The sequence below is a fragment of the Liolophura sinensis genome, chromosome 7 (assembly GCF_032854445.1).
Source record: "Liolophura sinensis isolate JHLJ2023 chromosome 7, CUHK_Ljap_v2, whole genome shotgun sequence".
Lineage (NCBI taxonomy): Eukaryota > Metazoa > Mollusca > Polyplacophora > Chitonida > Chitonidae > Liolophura > Liolophura sinensis.
In genome coordinates, this window is record NC_088301.1 from 47,844,502 (window position 1) to 47,864,756 (window position 20,255).

At 40.0% G+C, this 20,255-nt stretch overlaps 2 protein-coding genes and 1 long non-coding RNA gene across 8 annotated transcripts in view; 2 read left to right on the top strand and 1 right to left on the bottom strand.

The window, feature by feature from the left end:
- Nucleotides 1-5,318, bottom strand: part of LOC135471943 (peregrin-like) — a 28,495-nt gene extending 23,177 nt beyond the window's left edge. For all 4 annotated transcript variants that reach the window (XM_064751396.1, XM_064751397.1, XM_064751395.1 and 1 more), the window contains exons 1-3: nt 5,216-5,318; nt 3,880-4,722; nt 2,721-3,583 (exon numbers count right to left, since the gene is read on the bottom strand). In XM_064751396.1, the coding sequence (XP_064607466.1) occupies nt 2,721-3,583; nt 3,880-4,530 (1,514 nt within the window). In that variant the 5' untranslated portion in view covers nt 4,531-4,722; nt 5,216-5,318. The remainder of the gene's footprint in view (nt 1-2,720; nt 3,584-3,879; nt 4,723-5,215) is intronic.
- The window catches only part of LOC135470161 (emerin homolog 1-like), a 238,355-nt gene that overhangs the window by 70,483 nt on the left and 147,617 nt on the right, over nt 1-20,255 (top strand). The window lies entirely within an intron of this gene.
- On the top strand, nt 5,380-14,235 carry LOC135471901 (uncharacterized). Of its 2 annotated transcripts, none has more exons than XR_010444481.1 (3): nt 5,380-5,427; nt 5,991-6,116; nt 13,477-14,235. It is a non-coding gene; the product is annotated as an uncharacterized LOC135471901 (long non-coding RNA). The 2 variants fall into 2 exon arrangements; XR_010444480.1 differs by lacking the exon at nt 5,380-5,427 and adding an exon at nt 5,434-5,521.

The following is a 20,255-nucleotide window of genomic DNA, read 5'->3' on the forward strand; positions in this document are numbered from 1 at the left end:
GAGAATCAATGAATCTCGCTTTGGCTTACAACCACCAGATATTCACCATGGTTTCCTTGAAGTTCAAGGTCATATCCAGTTGACATGGATACTCTAGTTTACTGGATTGCTGCCAACACTCCAAACTATTGGGCTGCCTGGCAAATGAGCAAAGGGACTTTTCCATCTTCTCTGACCATGTGGTTGATATCAATACAAAATCAGAGAGGATGACCCAGATTCTATTGTTAGATATACAGTATTTATAAACTGTCTGCTGTTCACTGGGGACCATCTTCTCCTGCTGGTACAGGTTGGTGTATTGAGTTGCCTTGGACTCTGATCTCAAGAATCAGGGAGCAGGCACTCCAGGGCACTGGCTCAGGATGCCAGTCTAACTCCTAGGGCGGTCAGTGATCAAAATCCAAGCCACATGTGCAATCCAGACACTTTTTACCAAAGGCACAAGCTTCTAGGATAAACAGCTGAAGATTCACTTCCATGGCACAGCACAGGTACATGTCCATGAACATGAACAAAATACAGAGTGCATGTATATTCATGCATGTAGTTGTAGTTCAACGCACAAGAAAAGGCCCACAGTTTACGGACAATTTCTGGACCACTGAATACATACATGTGATTTTATATATATAAAAAAAAATTTATGAAAAGATGCAAACGTGATTATTCTCTTCCTATTTCATTTAACGAAAAAACAATCCCAAAAATCAAAGTAAAGGGATACCACGAATGCCTGGCAAAGCTACCACTTAAGTAATTGTACTTCCTCTCTGTTTTTCTGTTCTTCACTGAACAGGAAATTACAGTGTACATGACATCTTATGGAAACCAAACCTAAAGATTGGCAAATTTATACTGTCGATACAAATAATGACTTTATCAGCATGTATTATGAATCGGTAAAACTAACTAATTTAATTTTATGCAAGCTTTACTTTGCATTGATTAAAAAAAAAAGATTTTGGAAAGTCAGGCTCAACATATATGTCTATGCACTTCATAATATTTGTTCTCAACAAATATTTGAAATGTGTTGAACTGCTGTGTTTATTTCCATACTTCTTCAATGCAATAAAGTCTAGTTTAAACCCCACCTTAATAACAAAAAGGTGTGTGAAAATGGGGTTGAGTGTCTGAAGTAACAATTTTTGCCCATAACTGTTTTCTCACCATGCCTTATGTGAAGGAAAGGCAACATTTTAATCACACACACATTGGAAATACATGCTCTATAAATTAGTAAAGAACTCTGGACTCCAAAATTTTATGTTGTAAACTTGCCACCCAAGCTGAGGTACCAATACTGTGTGACTTTTCCTTACATAAACCACAACAGCTACACAGTTCCCAAGCTGAGGTACCAATACTGTGTGACTTTTCCTTACATAAGCCACAACAGCCACACATGTATAAAAGAGTTGAAATCTGTGAACAATTTTTTTTTTAAATTACATTTATTGTTTTGAGTTCTTGGGAATTAACACTACTACACTTAGTGTCTTAGCTACTGATACAGATAATATGCACATTTCTGTAATTGGTACATGTATCTGTACAGGTCAGAGTGAAAGGAAAACAGCAACAGGGTTCACATTTAATGGAGTACTTACTTAAAGATACTAAGTAGTTATTTCATCTCAGGTTTACTGTCAAGAATAAAGATTAGAAGTAAAGCCAGCAGGACAATTGTCCTGTTGATCCCTAATAGTTATTGGAAATTTTTGCAACTCACAGGATAAAATTTCTGAACAGTGAACTGTTGGCCAATATATGGTTAAATGCACTGTGTACTTTTTTATGTTTTCACATGCATCTTTTTTAATAACTAACCTGGGGGGTTAATTGTGGTCACTGTAATTTTCACACAGGGTGCAATAGATCGCTTCCAATCTTCCTTGAAATATTGTTGCATAGCTGACGTTGTTGGATTAGCTTCATCTCTTGGTCGGTTATTGGTCCAGTAGTCGAATGCTTGGTAAACACGAATTTAAGCAGGCTTGTTGTTTTGAGCAATGAATATTTTTCATTTTACTGCCAAAGACTACCATTCCTAGAGTCGCACTCCTGTCCCCGTGAACTTCATGTCACGACATGCGCCTTGCATCTCTTTGCTCAAGAGAAAGTCACAGGGACAGGGTGATCTATTTTTGTAACAGGGAAAGTCTCATACAGGAAGTGTAGTAAATTTTATACAAACGTGACCTTCTGATGAAGTGAGGATTTGAAGTAATTTGTGGTTTTCTTATGAATAAAAAGCCCTGCTATAGTTCCACTCAACACCAGTTTGGGGAAATGATAAAAGCACCAAAATTTCACGTATGTTCAAATTTTCATTGCCAAAATATTCAACCGGACACTTGCCATGCTTCACATAAATTTAGAAGGACAAGACCATTTCTTTGCCAGACATGCAAGACAAGTCAATGGTAATTTCGAACCCTGACTTTTATATAAAAGGAAATAGTCCTTATCATTTTTTACTACATGTACTTTTTACCACGCAGCTCCACTTTCAACACACTTCGTAAACCATATTTCCCTTAACCGTTTTTGTAAATGAAATCGTCTATAGGTTGTATGGTGATTTACAAGAAAAAAACTGATTTATGAAGTTTTTGAAAATGGGCCCAGTATAGCTGTAAGCAACTAAAACATATGCATGCACAGCCACTTTAGTCACAAGGTGACAATGATATATTTACTCTAACCCAACTCACCTTTGCTCAGGAATGATAGGGATTGAAACAACTGGCAAGGCATTCCGCTTCTCCGCCAAGATCTTCCTAGCTTTCCTCATCTTAATGCGTGATTTGGCTTTGGCTTTCTTGGCTGACAGGGTTTTGTCTTCATTTTCATCAGATGTCAGCATTGGGGTACACTCAGAATCTGCTGGGGTGTGGACATCACAGTAGGCTGTTTTTCTGACACTCAGAGCAGTGCCTGTGGCACTTGGCTCACGGACTGGCTCAATTTTCATGAAGAGTCCAGCTTGCTGGGCACAAGTTACATGAAAAGCAGTGTAACAGTTTGTCTTGTGACACTGAATGCAAGCACCTGTCCCACGCTGTTTACAGATGTAACATGTCAGTTTCCACCGTGCTGCAGGTATATGTTCTATGCTGTCAACTGGTTCCAGAAAGACAGTATTAGCGAATCCAACTTCAGGAATCCATAAGGAGCATACTACATGGGCCCAGCGATTGTCATCAGTCTGCTTAAATGCACCACCTTTGTTAGGGCATAAGCAACAGTCTACTGCTCTAGATGGAGACTGCAGGCAACGTCTACATAGCCACTGGCCTTCAGGGATATATGGCACACCATAACACTCTTGATGCACTGCTAAATTACACATGTCACAGAACAAGATTACATTACTATTCTGGCACTCACCGTCCATACATATAGAGCATACAGCATCTTCATCAATGGATGGGTTAGGATCTTTACCAGAAGTTTGACTTTGAAAAAATGCCTCTTTCTCAAAGCGATCCATCACAATTTCAAATACTTCTTGTGATATCGAATGAAGACTACTTGACTTTCTCTGCTCATTTAACAGCCCCAGCCATGCATGGTCCTGAAAGCACAAAGGGAGTTTAAACATCAATGAAAATTTAACATATATATATAGAGAGATTTTTCTTTTTATTTTTGGATAAAATATAAAAATTAGCCTGTCCTTACATATGAAAAGGCCAGCAAATATAAAACGCTATGTGATACATTTACACACTGTTGTTCTGAACTTGCAGGTACAGTAAGTATATGACAGTGGATGTTTTATACTTTACAATTTACTCAACAAATGAAGCATATAACGGATGACCCCATACAAAGGTGGGCCCTATGTCAAAAGCTAATCCTAACCCTCACCTCTTCATCCATATCATATTCTACTTCCTCGTCCAACTCATCAACAGATTTCTCAAAGTATCTGTAATATGAAGCTGGCCTCTCTGGAAGTTCTTGTGGCTCCTGATAGTCCTCTATCACCTTATATTGAGCCTCAGGTAGTTTGGTAGTGGTATGACTAGCTCCAGTGTTTTCCTTTCTCACTTTTGTGCTTTCTGCTTTAACCGGCTTTGGTGTTGGCTTCTCAGCGGTTTCTTCCTTTTCGATGTTGTTCTGGTTGTCAATCTCATCTTGGGAAATAATTTCAAGTGGTTCATAAATATTTATCCTATGCAGACGACCATCTACATCCACTTCAACCAGTCTCTGTGAATCTGCATAAGTTAATGTTTCTCTGGTGGGTGATCGGAAGAATTCAGGTGGAGTGGGAGATCGTCGATTGGCACGATGATGCCACTTCTGCTTTTTACGGCAACTGTCAGGGGATTTGGAAGTTGGACTATCCGGCGGTGACGGAGCATTGTCATCTTTGTGATAAAAATTGAACAAGTGGAAATGAATGCCGCTGAAGCTCTTGTAAACCTTCCCACAGCTATCGAAGGGACATTTGTATGGTGGTTTTGTGGCTTTTAAGTTTTGACAAAATGTCTTAACATCAAAATCCAATACCATCTCGCTCTGTAAGTGCGTGGTTTCTACAAACCATAATACGGAAGTGATGTACTAAAGGATTATTTTCAGAATGGTGTCATCACTAGCAGCATGCTTAGACATATCAAAACATGTCTGGGCCAGGAGTGTATTAAAAGGAATGCCACTTTCTAACTGTGCTTCTAAAAAACGTTCTTGAATTGGTCACTGAATCTGAAATAGAAGAAGAAAAAGTAAGTTATCCGAAAACCAGGTCCTGTCGACAAAGACATTTTTCAACGTGTCTGAACATGGATGTTGTCTAAGTAGGTCAACAAGCCATGTGCACGAGGCGGAAGTACACAAATCCTGTTACTATATTTAAAATCCAAGATGGCTTACAGTACACCAGCCAAGTACTCCTAAATTATCTGTCCGTGAAAACCCTCCTAATCCAATCCACTATTTACTGCACACAAATTATAGAAGCCACATCTTTTCTCCACCAGATATCATTAAAACTGTTTAGTACTATCTCCCAACTTATACAGAATTCAAGAAATCCCTACAGCGTGTCCATCAAGACTAAGTTCTTCGCCCATTTGATTTGCCTAGGAACAAAGACGGGATGCCGGTTGGGGTTTCGGCCGAATTTAACAACTAGAAAATTGTCATCGCTATACATAATGCGTGCACACAATAACAGATGAAATGTAGAATTACTTACCGTTAAAGCTCGTAAAATACAACATCAGCAAACGGGATAAAAATGTTGTACAATCAGGCGTCGCACGGCAGCTCACCAACAGTCCAACGCCGCCTTTGTAAAGAGAGGCCCGTCTGCGCAGCCTACTGCGCAACTTCAGCCTTTACTTCCGCTGTGTCAAGCAAGCCGTAACACAGGGGTTATTTTCACTTTTATTGTCCATGCCGTCTGTGGTCTGTATTGTAGACGTGTTATTGATTTTTGTCCATTCGACAATTTTGTGCATATGAGACCAAGTATCACCTGTCTGCAATGATATTCTCTAAGGTTTCACAGGCGGATTTTCTTGATTCTGCGGTCTAATATTGCTTCATTAGCATGCTGCCTTGGAAAAACTAAACGGCTAAATGTCATGACATGTCTAGCAGACGACACAAGCCAGAAATCGTAGCTGGAAAAAATCTTAGAACAGGTTTAGCTTGACCAGGGCTGCTTATGCCACATGATATATTGCAGCTATTTGTAATTAGTTTTCAGTATTTCTTAGAACCAGTAGAAATAATCATGCCGTTTTCGTTTTAGCAAAGTATTAGTGCTTAAAGTTTAGTAGGCTTACAGGCCTGTGCTTTTGTCACGAAGTGTAGGCCTACACGTAGCTCGCTACCATTTATGTGAGGAATAAAACTTTCTACCTCAAAGAGGGTTTGAGGCCCATATCAGATCTGGTTAATTTGCAAAGAATTTTTGAATTAAATCAGTGGCGTACTGTATGAACATTGTCGTGTTGATGTTACAGATAAAAAGCGCACAGATGAAGGGAGGAGGTGGCCACCAAGACAACTGAAAGAAACATTTCAGTTTACTGTTGGGTCTTGAGTTCTGTTAACTGTGTCAGACTCGAGCAGGTTAGAGTGCATATAAGGTGTGTTAGATATTTATTTGTATCCATGCACATATTTATATATAAAGCATTACTGATACTAATAAAATTCATATACCATTAGTCTGTTATAACTTCAATCCCTCAAACTCCTCTTTTTCACAGAAATTTATTTTTCTGTAATTGTACTCGCTTTTCCTCTTTCTTTGATAATGCCTATATCTATAGCTAGATTTGAATGGTATTATTGTCTGTTTGAAGGATACATGAAAAGGAACTGTAAAACAAACCCTCCCCCCCAAAAAAAATTCTTTTTGAGGCATATTTTATGTTTCTTGAAATGCTCCTTTTGAAGCTGTTGTTTTATATATTGTATATATAATAACAGCTAGGAAAGGAGCATAATTTCTTAATATTAAGTCAATAGAATTTTTTTTTTTGTTTGAAATGCAAATGGTATTTTATTTACAATGTCGCATGACCTCATTGTACAGGGCACTGCATATGTCATTCTATGACGTACCACGTGTAGCGGAAAAAACCTTGTCTAGGGCTGGACGTAAATGTAACAATACATGTTTTGGAAACCAATATGTACTGCTGCATTGAATTACTCTTCTATGAGCTGCTATAATTTGGCGACGAGGATTCGCGATTACCTTGTGGGACAGTTTTTTCATGGTAGATGGCTACCAATTCGTCAGTTACATCATGGATTGCATTTCCTGAGATGGCTTTACAAATTCCTGCGCCAGCCCCATTTTTTCCTACACCCTTGCTTACCATGGTCGCAAAGGAGGAGACATTTTGAGAACTACTTACTTGCTGCTAGGAAAGATCAAACGTCTGCTGCTCGGAAGAGAGCTATGCTTTAGCATTCTGCAGGAGTGCACGACGACGTGTACGTTAAAGGTATGGAAACGTTGTAAGGTTATTTCAAACCTGCTGTCGACATACCAGCCGAGCGACACCGATTCCGTGTTCGCGCCCGCAGCTCTTCAAAGAAATGCGCAGCTTGTGGACATAAAGGCCATTTTGCTTAGGTTGATACTGCCTTTGGTGTTTCTTTACTTAGTTTGAAAACGTCTGATAAATACTTTGTCAGAGAAGCACTTGAACTATGCAGTTCAAATGCATAGTTTACCAGTTACACTACTTAAACCATTGAAGTAATAGGTTGATTCAATATTACTGTGTCTTATAAAGGTAAGCCTACCAATGCAACATTCTATGTCGTACCTAAAGGTACCATTCTGATCGGTAAAGATGTAATTCAAGGTCGTGGGATAAATATAGAGGGCAATACTCTTACATATAACACAGTTGATGTGGATACTAGCTGTTCTGACGGAAGTGTGAAATGTAAAAGGCCTGAAAAGGTGTCTAACTTGCCCACTAATGTACCTCCCAACAGTAGTTCTGATGTAGCTGTTATGAGTGAGTTTCCAGAGTTTAATTCCAAGAGATCTGAGATCAGAGGGTTAAAACACAGAATTAAGGGTAACCGTGATGTACAGGAGTTACATAGACTCCCTCTTGCGATACGAGACGCTATTTCTAAGAACTCAAACGTCTTGAGGAGGCCGATATTATTGAGAAAATTGAGGCATCTGAGTGGGTTTCGCCAGTTGTCGTAGCATGGAAAAAAGACGGCGATGTGCGCATATACCTTGATTTTAGAAAGCCAAACGAATTCATTGTTACGGATACCTAACATAGACGAAATGTTAAGTGAAATGCACGGTGCTACTTGCGTTCCTTCTCTGGATTTAAATCCACCAATCATCAGCTTGAGTTAGCCACTAAAAGTCGTGATTTGAGAGCCTTAAACACTCATGACGGCCTGTTTCGTTTAAAAGAGTTTGTTTTGGTCTTTCGTCTGCACCGTCTTTCAGAAAATAATGAGCAGTTGTTTAGAAGCTTTGCCGGGAGTGAAGGTGTTCATTGACGACATCATGACATGCGGTAAAACGCAAACTGATCATGTCCGCAATTTATGCGCAGTACTACAGCGTTTGAAGAATTTGAACATTACCTTGAATGAGAAATACCAGTTCAGTATACTGATCCACTTGGTATCCTGGGGGTTTGTGATTAATTCACAGGGCATTCGCCCAAACCATGAACTAGTACAAGCAATTACCGACGCGCCTGTTGCAGAAAATAAGGTCTTGGTTAGGTATTGCTGCGTCGTACACGAAATTTGTGGCGAAGATTTGGTCTCGGATTCATCCGCTTAGCGATTTACTCTAACGCGACCGCGATTTGTCTGGTCAGATTCATTTGATCATGTATTCCGCTCAGTTAAGAAAGTTATAGTGGACAGTCCTATTCTATTTCTCTTCGACCCGAATTGCGAGACCATAGTCGCGACGCAAGCGGCTACGATATAGGTACCCCTCTTACGCAAATTATGAATGGTTCTGAGCATCTGATCACTTTTGCATCGCGTATGTAAACGGCACAGGATAGAAAGTATTCCGCAGGTTAACGCGAAGTACTCGCGTGTGTGTGAGCCGTGGAAAAGCGGCATACTTATTTATGGGGTCGCAAGTTCGAATTGCGAACAGATCACTATGTTCCGGGTAGGCAGAATAAGGTGGCTGACGCGTTATCGCGACTTCCCCTGAATACCTCTACCCTCGCCGTTGAGGATGATTATGACGCCGTTTGTGAAATTGTTCTCAATCACAAAAATGCTGTCATTTCTGCTTCTATCCGACCAGACATATCGCAAACTCATTTCCCACATTCAGGGCAGTTGACCTCAGACAAAGAAATAGGTTGATGTAAATCTACAGTCGTACTTTCTGATACGCGACGAACTGTCTTCTTAGAACAATGTAATTTTCCGAGGTAGTGGAGATGTCGTTCCTGCCGAACCCCAACCAAACGTGCTGCAATTGGCTCGTGCCAATCACTAAGGCATTGTCAAAACTAAACAGAGACTACGTGATTTTTATTGGCGGCCAAAAATGGGTACTCATGTGGAAAAAGCTGTAAAGCACTGTATAACTTGTCACATGAATGACAAATCCGTATCTGTACGAGTTGTTTCAATGCAACCCGTTCCTTTACCAGAGTATGCTTGGCATAAGCTTGGCCTTGATTTTGTCGGCCCTAACAACTGTGCACCTGCTCATTAGCAATTCATAATTTGTTTGAATGATTAGGGAAGCAAGTGTCCCGGAGTGCATGGCTTTCGTTGGTGATATCACTACTGCGACTGTGAAAGACTTTTTGATTCAAGTTTTTAGTAAAGAGGGTTATCCGCTGATATTGTAACAGATAATGGCCCTCAGTTGATTTCACATGGTTTTGAAGATTTCCTTAGAGCAAGAGACATTATAGATAGTCTTTCGTCAATATACCACCCACAGGGAAACGGCGAAGTTGAGCGTTTCGGTATGATTTTGAAAGGGTTATTCAGTCAGCTGATTTCAGAAACTGCATGATAAAACTAAGGTCACCGATTCTGTAAATTCATACCACAGGTACCCGCCATACTACCACAGGAGAGTCTTGATCCATTATATCACACTGCCCACACATGCGCACAGCGCTTAACATACGAGACATCACTACACTGCCAACTCCAAACTCCGCAGAGGCGATTAACTCGCGCGCGAAATCGTGTCAGTTCAAAAGCAAGAAGAACTATGATGTGCGAAAAGAAGTGTCTGCTCGCGAGTTCCGTACCGGTGATGTTGGTCTTGCTAAAAGGCCATGTAGAGTGCCAAGAGATCAGAGCAAGTTTTCTGATCCAATCCTTATAAGCAAACGAATAGGTCAGAATATATATATTCTTGAAAACGGAAAGAAGTGGAATGTAAAATATTTGTCATCCTTTGATGCAAATTACAACTTCTGTCAAAGTGTACCTGGTAGAGTGGAGATCAATAGTTTTAGGCAGAAGGCGGATGCGAATGTTAACACGCAGACAAGAACTCCAAGTACAAATCAGTCTAGATACAGCGCGTATGCTAAGCCATCCAGAATATCTCAGCCAGCAGTATGGAGCAAGGACTATGTTATGTACTAGTCAGTCAGCGATTTTCTGTTAGCTTGAAAGTTTTTTATGTGGATTACTTTATTAGAAGTCACAAGTTACTTTGTTATTCGCCAGTTGATAGCACGCCCTTGAAGAGGAGGTAAAATGTTGTGTCCTACGCAAATAGTATTGTGTTTACAATGTAGTATGGTCTCATTGTACACGGTACTGTGTACGTCATTCTATGACATACCACGTGTAGCGGAAAAAACTTGTCTTGGGCTGGACGTAAATGTAACAATACATGTTTTGGAAACCAATATATACTGCTGCATTGAGTTATTCTTTTAGAAGCTGCTATAGATGTAATTGATGAACTTCCTGGTAGGGTGAAACCTACTTGACCTCCTATCCAACATTCAGAGTATCCCCCGCACAAATCAGACTACAGGTCACTTGGACCAATCTTGTTTCAGTCTATTTTCACACCTCAAGAACAAAGCTGAAAACTTTTCTGTACTTTTCTTTGTTAGGACATCTCCTATGCTGCATATTGAGAAATAAAGCCAAACATTTAATGTATCCATTAAAGTTGTGCAGTGGCTTCATAATGCCAGTTAACATTTATAGAAAAATTACTATCACTGTTTTATTGTTACCATTATTAAATGAATAAAGTCAATAGTTTTCATCCTGGAAAGAGGCACTTCAATTTAACAATAAGGAAACCGTGTACCATGCATAAGTTACTTTGAATCAAAATAGGCCTTGTATACGCCAATTGGGCTTTGATTTCAACTGTTCATAAACCTAACGTGGCAAGTTTATTGACTATACTAAGTAAAGGACGTATATTATGTAGAGGGAAAAACAAAATTAGACAAGTTTGAGACACTGTCCATTTTGTACAAAAATTGTACTCATTGTAATATATCAGAAACTTATAGAGTGAACAACTCGATTGACTTGTGACATTGGTTGAATAAACAGGATCTCTACACACAGTATAGGAAAGCTGAGAAAGGTTTATTGGTGTTGCACAATGCAGTTCTTGTGACATTGGTTATCAGCTCTAGTCTTCCTGTTTGACCGAAGTTTGGCAATGTACCAGACTTTAAACATGTCCATGGTTCATGCTCCAAGCAAATATGGGTTACAGCTGAATTGCTTGCATTCAGGCAGTAATTCTTGGGATATGCAAATTTGCTGGTTTGTTCATTTGCCTTGATTTTGTAATTGTAGAAAACTAGAACCTTTTCCTTGAGTTAGCCCAGGGGCTAATGGGAAGAAAAAGTATTTGGATTCAAGCTTTAAAAGTACGTGGAACTGGTTGACTTTTGGAAGGAGCAGATACAACATGTATATGTTTTGGTTCCATAATATGTCTTGTTTGTGTTACTTGGTATATATAATATGGATAACAATGATGCCTGATAAATTAAATGTTGATTCTTCGTTTTCGCGTCTATTTCCAAGAATTGAAGGTTCATAAAATTGCGATGAAGGTCATAAAACATTCTGCGTGTTTTATCATCATGGGACTGATATACGGTGATGAGAATCGAGATCGCCCTGCAAGGAAAATGCATCTTGCGTGACCATGCAGGCTGTTAAAGAGATAAGTGCAGGTACTTAGCCCATCCGATGCATGTGGAATTATATCCTCATAAATGAATAACTTGAGATTCCAACTGGATATGGACTTTGTTATACGAAGTATATACACAGAGAAAGGGTCATGTTTCGTGCCCAATACACACGAAAACTTGTCCAGCACTGATCTTGGCTTTCCAGTGTAAGAAACAAGACTGATTTCTTATTCTCTGCGCCTTTGCGCCTTTCCAACATCATTGAAAACTGTTGCCTGCTTCCCTTTGCATAATTCTGCTCAAATTTCGAACTGTATGTACACTTTCCTAGTTCGGTCGTGGTTTGTGTTAAACGTCCTTTTGGGAATTGGCTTGGGATTATTGGTATGGATCGCCCATATTGGTTGACGGCTGTATGGTATGACTGTCTATTACGACGCACAGATTTGTATTATACTTAACGTGATAAAGAGTGTCTTTAAAGAAAATTCTTCACAAGTTACATGTACGTGCTGGGATTTGATCAGTTTTAAAATGCCTGAGTTTTGCGATACAGATTCATATTTAAAAAGATAATATATGCAGCTGCATTTTTTTTGGAAAATCCCTGTGTATTTACATGAACAGTTAGAATAAAACCCTGAGGTAAATTGACAGGAGGTATTCCATTGGTTACGTGGACCATAACACTGTCGTCGCCGCTCTGGTTTTACTCTCTAAGCTGTACGTCTTTTATTATATTATGTATATCATTTAGTCTCTAAACAATTTAAAGTCAACCTGTAAAATTTACAGCGTGGCGGAGAAATCATAGATAAAAGTTTTGAAGGATAGCAAAGAAACCCTGATTAGTGCATGTATCGAAACACCCAGTATTTATATACATTGCTGGTAATAATTGGTTGATTTAGTAACCCTAGCTTTATGGGCTATCATAGACTAAATTTATTGTAACTGCCGTGGTAACACATGTTAAGGAATTATGTTGAGCACATATCGAATGTAAGCGTGACTTAAACCACTATCGCGATTTAGTTTCAACTACGATAGTCCGAGTTCACTGGCTATAGTACGTTGAAGAATATTTGGACGCCATAATCATTGCTGCTCCGAGTATTTCTCAGCCTATTCTAGTCAGTGTATTGGGGCTACTTGACGATTGTTCAAAGGAACAGTCGCATATATCGATATGTCGATACGACAGAATATTATAAGATATACATGTATTCATCGTTTTATATATCAGGGCATTATATAATATAATTGTAGGCATATGTCTATAACAATGTTATATAATGCCCGGATATATAGTATGAACGGGACGAGGCTCAAGTGTATATTACGTGCATGATTCCTATCTACACGACACGCAACGTGCTAGTTCAATCCGGGCCATGATCAGAAATGTTGTAGATTCACCTGTTCTTATTGTTATTTGAGTCTCGCTGACAATAAGCGCTTGAGGAGGCATTTTGCAGCCTTGTTCGACCAAAATGTCTGTACATATAATTACATCAGAAGTGGGAAAGTTCATCAGTAACTTGTTAAAGTTCATTGATTTACCGGGGCGTGCCAAATATTTATACATTCTAAGATGTAGGCCTACATATATATTGTGACAATTAGTAGCCCGGATGGAGATTTCTTAAAAATTACAAAACTGTTAATCTAGTATATATAACGAATGAAAGATCATGGCAATTTATAGAAGTCTGACTGTTAATCCTGATATGGAATGGTGATTTCAGTGACAAGTATACAAATACATGTAGTTGTCCATGTGATCAATTTATTATTAACATCTCATTCTTTTCTTTTACAGGTCATTGGTTTATCCCAGTAATTATTCCCAACAGAAGAGTGTCATAGATGAGGAACCTGCGAAAGTGACTAACGTATTGACTCAGCGAGGATTTTGGGAAGGAGGCTAAACTATCCCGTCCCATAGTGCTCTTGGGTTCTAAGTGTCGCGCCAAATGGAGTTTAACTCATTTCCCAGCACCAATCATTTAACTCATTTCCAAGCACCGAGCATGCACAATATAACCTATACATGTTGTATAACATATACAATATATATACAGTCAAATTTTACCCACCGTCGTGAACAGGTATGGGAACAGGTAAGTATGTGGGATTTGAGCTGCCACTCATTCCGCCGCGCAAACGCTGTGATCTATTGTCTTCTAGCTTGGATTGATGGTTGTGTGACATGAATAAGAGCACAGCTGGGATTATGTTAAGGCGAATTTCGCAACACAATAGGGCAATTGATTCAATCAATACAATTGATTATCTCTGTCTGGTCAATAATTTAAGAACACTGTGACTGATTCTGCTCAAACTTGGACTGTGGTATGACATTGTGTTGGCAGCTAAAATTGGTTACGGATATATATGCGTAATGAAGTGTGCCCATGGCGGCCATCTTGAATAACTTTGTCTGGAAAGCTTAAGAACGTTTAAGAACGCTTTGACTTATTACATTCAAAACTTGTTGTTGCCGCGTGTTTTCTATACCTATAACACTATGCGGACAATAATTGGAGAACATCAGTTTGTCAAAAGCCTAAGCGGGACGTCCGGAGGTTTGGTATTGTCTGCACAATAGCTCGAGAACGCTTTGGCCGATTGCCTTCAAATTTGGGTGGAGTGGTACATGTGTGGCACCAGAGAGCTGAGAATGGTTTTCAGCTAAGTGTATAAAGCAATAGCAGATGCTAAGGCCATATTGATTTCCATATATTGTTGAAGTTTTTCTTTACCAAAACTTTAAGGGATTGCATTTAAACTTGTACAGCGTATGGCACAGAACAAACATAATTGCTTTTGGTATTGTTTAGTAACGTCTTATTCAACAATTTTTTATTTACACGAGGGCGGTCAGTTTTATGGGTGAAGGAAAAGCAGAGTGCGTCCATTTCTCGTATTTCGTTTTGCCGCCGATGATGTTTCACCAGTGTCTTCTGTGCTTTCTGCCCCTCCCATCTCTGAGTGTCTCTTGAGTTCCTCTCTTCAAAACGGGATCGGTCGCACCTGACGACCCCAGTCTGTCGAAAAATACACCAATACATGAAGTACATACAAGAGCTCCTCTATGCGAATTTAAATGCGCCAACCCAACCCAGACACTTGCATGCACATTCCTTTTTAATCAGTTAATAATCCAAAGACTTAGCGACAAGAATAATTTTTCTTCGGCGTCTGTAATTGAAATGTACGCATAGTGTAGATGTATATCCTAGTGTATGTATATAAATATATATATAGCAGTGGTTTTCTATGTATTAGATGGTCTCGCGTACTTCCGCTTGGCATTGACCGATTTCCCGGATACTGTCGCTTGATTATTGTTAACTGTAGCCTACATGGAAACGCAGGAATTCAACTATTTTATAGTCAAACTGTATAATAATTTTGGCTCTTCCCAAGATGTTTTCAGTTGTTGCACTGCAAATTCCCCTAGTGAAATTAATCAGCATCACTTACCGATGACATAATGACGTCGTGAAATGGATTTACAATAACATAATTACATTTAGAAAAATAAATGTATGTACTTAAAACGCTGGTTTTATCTGGTAATGATGACATCGATGTAATAATTAAATGATAAATGCCACTACACCTCTCCTGCGCGTCTCCTGCACGTAGGCCTATTGCTTTATTATATGCCCAAATACAATGAACTACATGATCAGACTTTGGTGAGGTTGGCGTATATTGTTTCTTGTCAGGGTTTTGAAATAAACGTCCGATATTAAATATGGGTTTTGTGTAAAGCTGGCACAGAATTATTATTACAGTTAGATCGGTTATTTGACGATGGTCAGTTTTATGACTGGAGGAAACAGAGAAAGACAGCGCCTTTCACCAGATAGCTCCTGACGTAAAGCTGCACGCGTATTTACAAGAGTTGGGTTCCAGTCTGCATGCGAACTCATTGCCCAAGGGCCAATCGGCTGAGGCAATAAGACCAACGCTTTATCTGATACACAAGCGAGGTATACAGGACAATCAGTAGTTCTCAGAGTTGAGGATAGACGTTTTTGATTAGCGTGTGTTTAACACAAGCTTCAACTTATAATTCTATCACACAAGATATCATCCTATAAGTAGAACGACCCAAAATCTTTCTCTGGTGCCCTTTATGATGTGGCGTTTCCAGTTAGAGATGGCTGGATGACACCAAATTTTTTTTTTTGATTGGTGTTTTACGCCGTACTCAAGAATATTTCACTTATACGACGGCGGCCATCATTATGGTGGGTGGAAACCGGGCAAAGCCCGGGGGAAACCCACGACCATCCGCAGGTCGCTGGCAGACCTTCCCACTTACGGCCGGAGAGGAAGCCAGCATGAGCTGGACTTGAACTCACAGCGACCGCATTGGTGAGAGGCTAACACCAAATTAGAATATGGTATAAATTTGAACGTTATTGCATAAGAGCATTAGCAGTATTGCTTTCTAGCGAAGTGTATCACGTATAAATGGATGTTCACACCTATGAATGGATGTTCACAGGTATGAAAGGATGTTCACACGTATGGATGGATGTTCACACGTATGAATGGATGATCACGGTTATGACTCCATTTCACCATCCATCACAAACATAGCTTGGTGGAAAAACGCCCACAATCTTTGTAGGGACAGATCTTTGTAGTGCGAACACATATAGATACAAGGGAGATGTAAACGATTCACGGATGCTTGTGTACAACAGTTTTGGGTGTCCGCTGCATCGAAGGTCATTTGGCCTTTTGGCCTTGTAAAGGTTATGGTCATCGATATCAGAAGTGGTGGAACCTTATTAAGGTCTATATATTCACGTCTCAGAATGCTGTTGGTAATTTGCCGTCAGCATTGTGTCTTCATAAAACCTTACGGTGTGCGTTTATTGCTTCCAGTGGATTGAATTAGTGTCTTGCTTTGAGTGCAAAACTTCAATATGTCACTATAATTTGCAATTCTTCGACTTTAATTTTAATCTCGTCGTCGTCTCCGCCATGCACAGTTATTTCTTTCATCTGTTTTTCTTCGCCGGCATCTCCATGGTATACATTTCATTGTCATTACCACCGATTCTTCGTATATATGCCCGTCCGCCTGGAAGTCGGCAGATCCGGGATCAAACCCGTGCTGGATCATACAAAAGACTGTAAAAATGGTACTTATTGCCGCCTCGCTTGGCGCTCATCACTGAGAGGTTAGAGCCGGGAAACCTGACTGGCTGGCCCGGTGTCAGTATAATATGCGTGGGTGGGGTGCTATGTCTGGTGTCTTGGCATGATACTTCAGTGGCGGGAGCACTTTGGCGGCATGGACTCGCACTGCCACAAGGAGACACAATATATGTAAACACACCTAATAACTCCTCGTCGTCATGTGACTGGATAATTGGTAAGTACGACAAAACCCCAAGCATTCATTCATTCATTCACTCCATTGTCATTGAAACAGATTCATCGTATGTATGCCTTCCAATGTCACTGCAACCGAGTCCTCGTATATATGCCTTCCATCGTCATTACCGAGTTATATATGCCTGCCATTGCCACTGAATCCGATTCCTCGTATATATGCCTTCCATCGTCATTACCACCGAGTCATCGTATATATGTCTTTCGTCGTCATTACTACCGAGTCAACGTATATATGCCTGCCATTGTCATCGCAACCGAGTCATCGTACATATATCTTCCATCGTCATTACAACCGAGTCATCGTATATATGCCTGCCATTGCCATCGCAACTGAGTTCTGATATGTAAATAACATGCTTCCATTTCCATGGCGGCAGCGTCTTTGCCTTCAGAAGAGTAATAACCCATAGCCATCTTTCGTGCCGGTTTGTCTTTGCAAACCTCATTTGCCTTGCAAGTCTCTCCATCATTTATGCTCGTGTGCAATACCTCCACTATAAAATACTTTTGTTATTGCTGCATGTGGAACTTCACTATAGACGTGGAGTTAGATGTATACCTCGAAACTCTTTTCATTATTCCGTCCTTTATAGTATACTTTATATACTTCCTTAGTTCTTTGATAGTGTGTGTTATCGTCGTTTGGGGAATTGACCTTGCGTTTATTAACGTGGAACGTCCATCCTGGTTGAGTTCTGGTATACGAATATCTGTTTTGACGCATAGATCTATATCAGTGTCGTGAAGTCGTTATAACACACTCACTTCTAATAGCCATGATCAAAGATGGAATATTTTCAAGATTGAATCGCCATTCTTTTATGTTGAAACTGGATTGAACTAAAGAGTGGGTTTAATGTCCATCTTACTAACATCTAGGCACCTGGAGGACGCATTTAATTGCAGCTGAAGTGAACTTGTCGACAGGGATGTTGAACATACACATGGTTTTAGAAGGAGTATGTGTGTATTTATGATACATGGAACTTGGTATTTGATTGAATTTGTATCCAGTCAGAAAATCAGCACATCTATGCGGATCCAGTGTGCTGGATTTTATGGAAAGAGGCCATACACAGAGCGCAGAATGATAGAATAAGGTGGTTATATATTCATTTGTATAACATTACTACCTGTGAAAACTGTTGGAGGGGAAATCTGTTTTATTAATATTATTCGCAATAATTCGATGTATATATTCGAATGATCAAGTTACATAATGGATTACTATTTGATGTATAACTACTGATTTGTGATGTTAAGTGACGTAAATGGAGAAAAACTTTCGTGGCCACACGTCAGTGTACTGAAGCTGTTCGGATATAAAGCGTCTCATAAGTTATTGATATTGTGGCATGTGATCTTCGATCAGTATTGAATTCCTATACGATTGCTAGATTACCAGTGTATAAGAGTGTACATGTAGTATGTTGTGAAGGGGTTTGTATAGTAGGGTAAGGCGTGTACGGCCCGGATTAAAGGTATTGCTTCTTAAAGCTCAAGCCAAGGAAGTCTAGCTGAGCCCAACTCTGACATGCATATTCAGTCCCCGCATGTCAATCACCTGCGGCCGCCTCATGGTAGAAAGGCTCGCTGCCTCACCAGCGCTGATTGACGTGTAGAAAGGCGTGACTTCGCGGTTAGGATGGGGGTGTGAGAGAACGTCAAGTCATTTGGCCGTGGCTTGTGTACTGGTGGGAAAGAGTAAAGGGGTACGAGCGTTGTGAAGTTGATGGTGGCTGTGTGTGTGTATTACTTGCATGCGACAGTTTAGTGTTGGTCGCGCTCAGGACGTTTTGATGAGGTGTCGGAGGCGCTGACAATGCGTTCTGTGCTGACGGCATTAGTAGTGCTCTGTATCTGTAGCGTTTGCCCACTGCAGCCCGTACTACTAGGCCAGCACACACAGAACTACGGGCATCAAAATCCTCCCAATTTGTCCTGTAAGTACCTACATATATACTATAAGTTAATGAACTAAGCACGCATCATAATTTATTGCTGTGACCATTTTTTTCTGTCAACTTGTATGCATTTATAATTTTCTTTAGTACATTTATGTCAAGTGTTTGATACTTTTAAGATATGCCCTTTGAAGGATCTGCACGCATGCAAGAGTAGCGCAGACTCTTTAACCAATGTAATTCGAGTCGCATGATTCTTCTATAAAGCCTGTCAATTAAAGTTCAGTATCTATACCCAAGTACATAGAGTATTTAGTCTTTCAGTCAATGCAATCTCAGTGTTTGATTTCTAATTTATTTCATTTTTATTATTCCATCTTGGGTCACAGTGGACTTATTGATGGAGGAGTTGGATGAATACCAAGTGGTTTTTCCAACACGTGTGAACGAAAATGGCAAATCGGTGGCAACAGGAATCAAACACGACCGCAAGAGGCGGAACGCGGCGGCGGGCTCGGAGGCTGATCAGGATGGTGGAGGAGCGTTGCGCTATATGATAGAAGCATACGGCAGGAAGTTTTTCTTCAATCTGACCTCGCATCGTGATTTCATTGCAGCGGGTGTTATCATCCCGAGGATTAGCAGTGTTGAACACTGGTTCGAGGATGACTACCAGGGTGGTCTTGGGGGGACGCACTGTTTTTACTGGGGAACAGTGGAAGGGGACCCTAAATCAATGGTCTCTCTCAGTCTCTGTCAAGGCCTGGTGAGTATGTAATAACACACACATCACTCTTATTATTCCTAACAACGTACACTGACTCATGATCCAGCATAGATTTTATCTTACTGGATTAAGACATCATACCTTTGACAGAGCACAGTCTCATTTTATCTGTGGGTTTTATTAATTGCATTGGCGTAAACCCTTGTATCTGTTGATTCAAGCTGGATCAAGCAAGCAGCTTGGACTCAGTCCTCTTTGATTTTAGTTAATCTTATTTGGTTTTAGATTATGATTAGTTCTATGAGGAACAGGATTTTCCCAAACAGCTCAGTGAGATGATTAAAGGCGTAAATGGATGGAGTATTCTGCTTGAATGAATGAGACATGTCTTATCATATTCCTATGGGTCAGCATGCTAGGGTCACATGTCTTAGCCAGTGTTCTGCAGTCAATGAGAAAAAAATGGAACATACACATAAAAATGAAAAAAAAAATCCTTTATATCTCTCTAAATACATATTGCTTATAAAAAAAGTCTCTGCT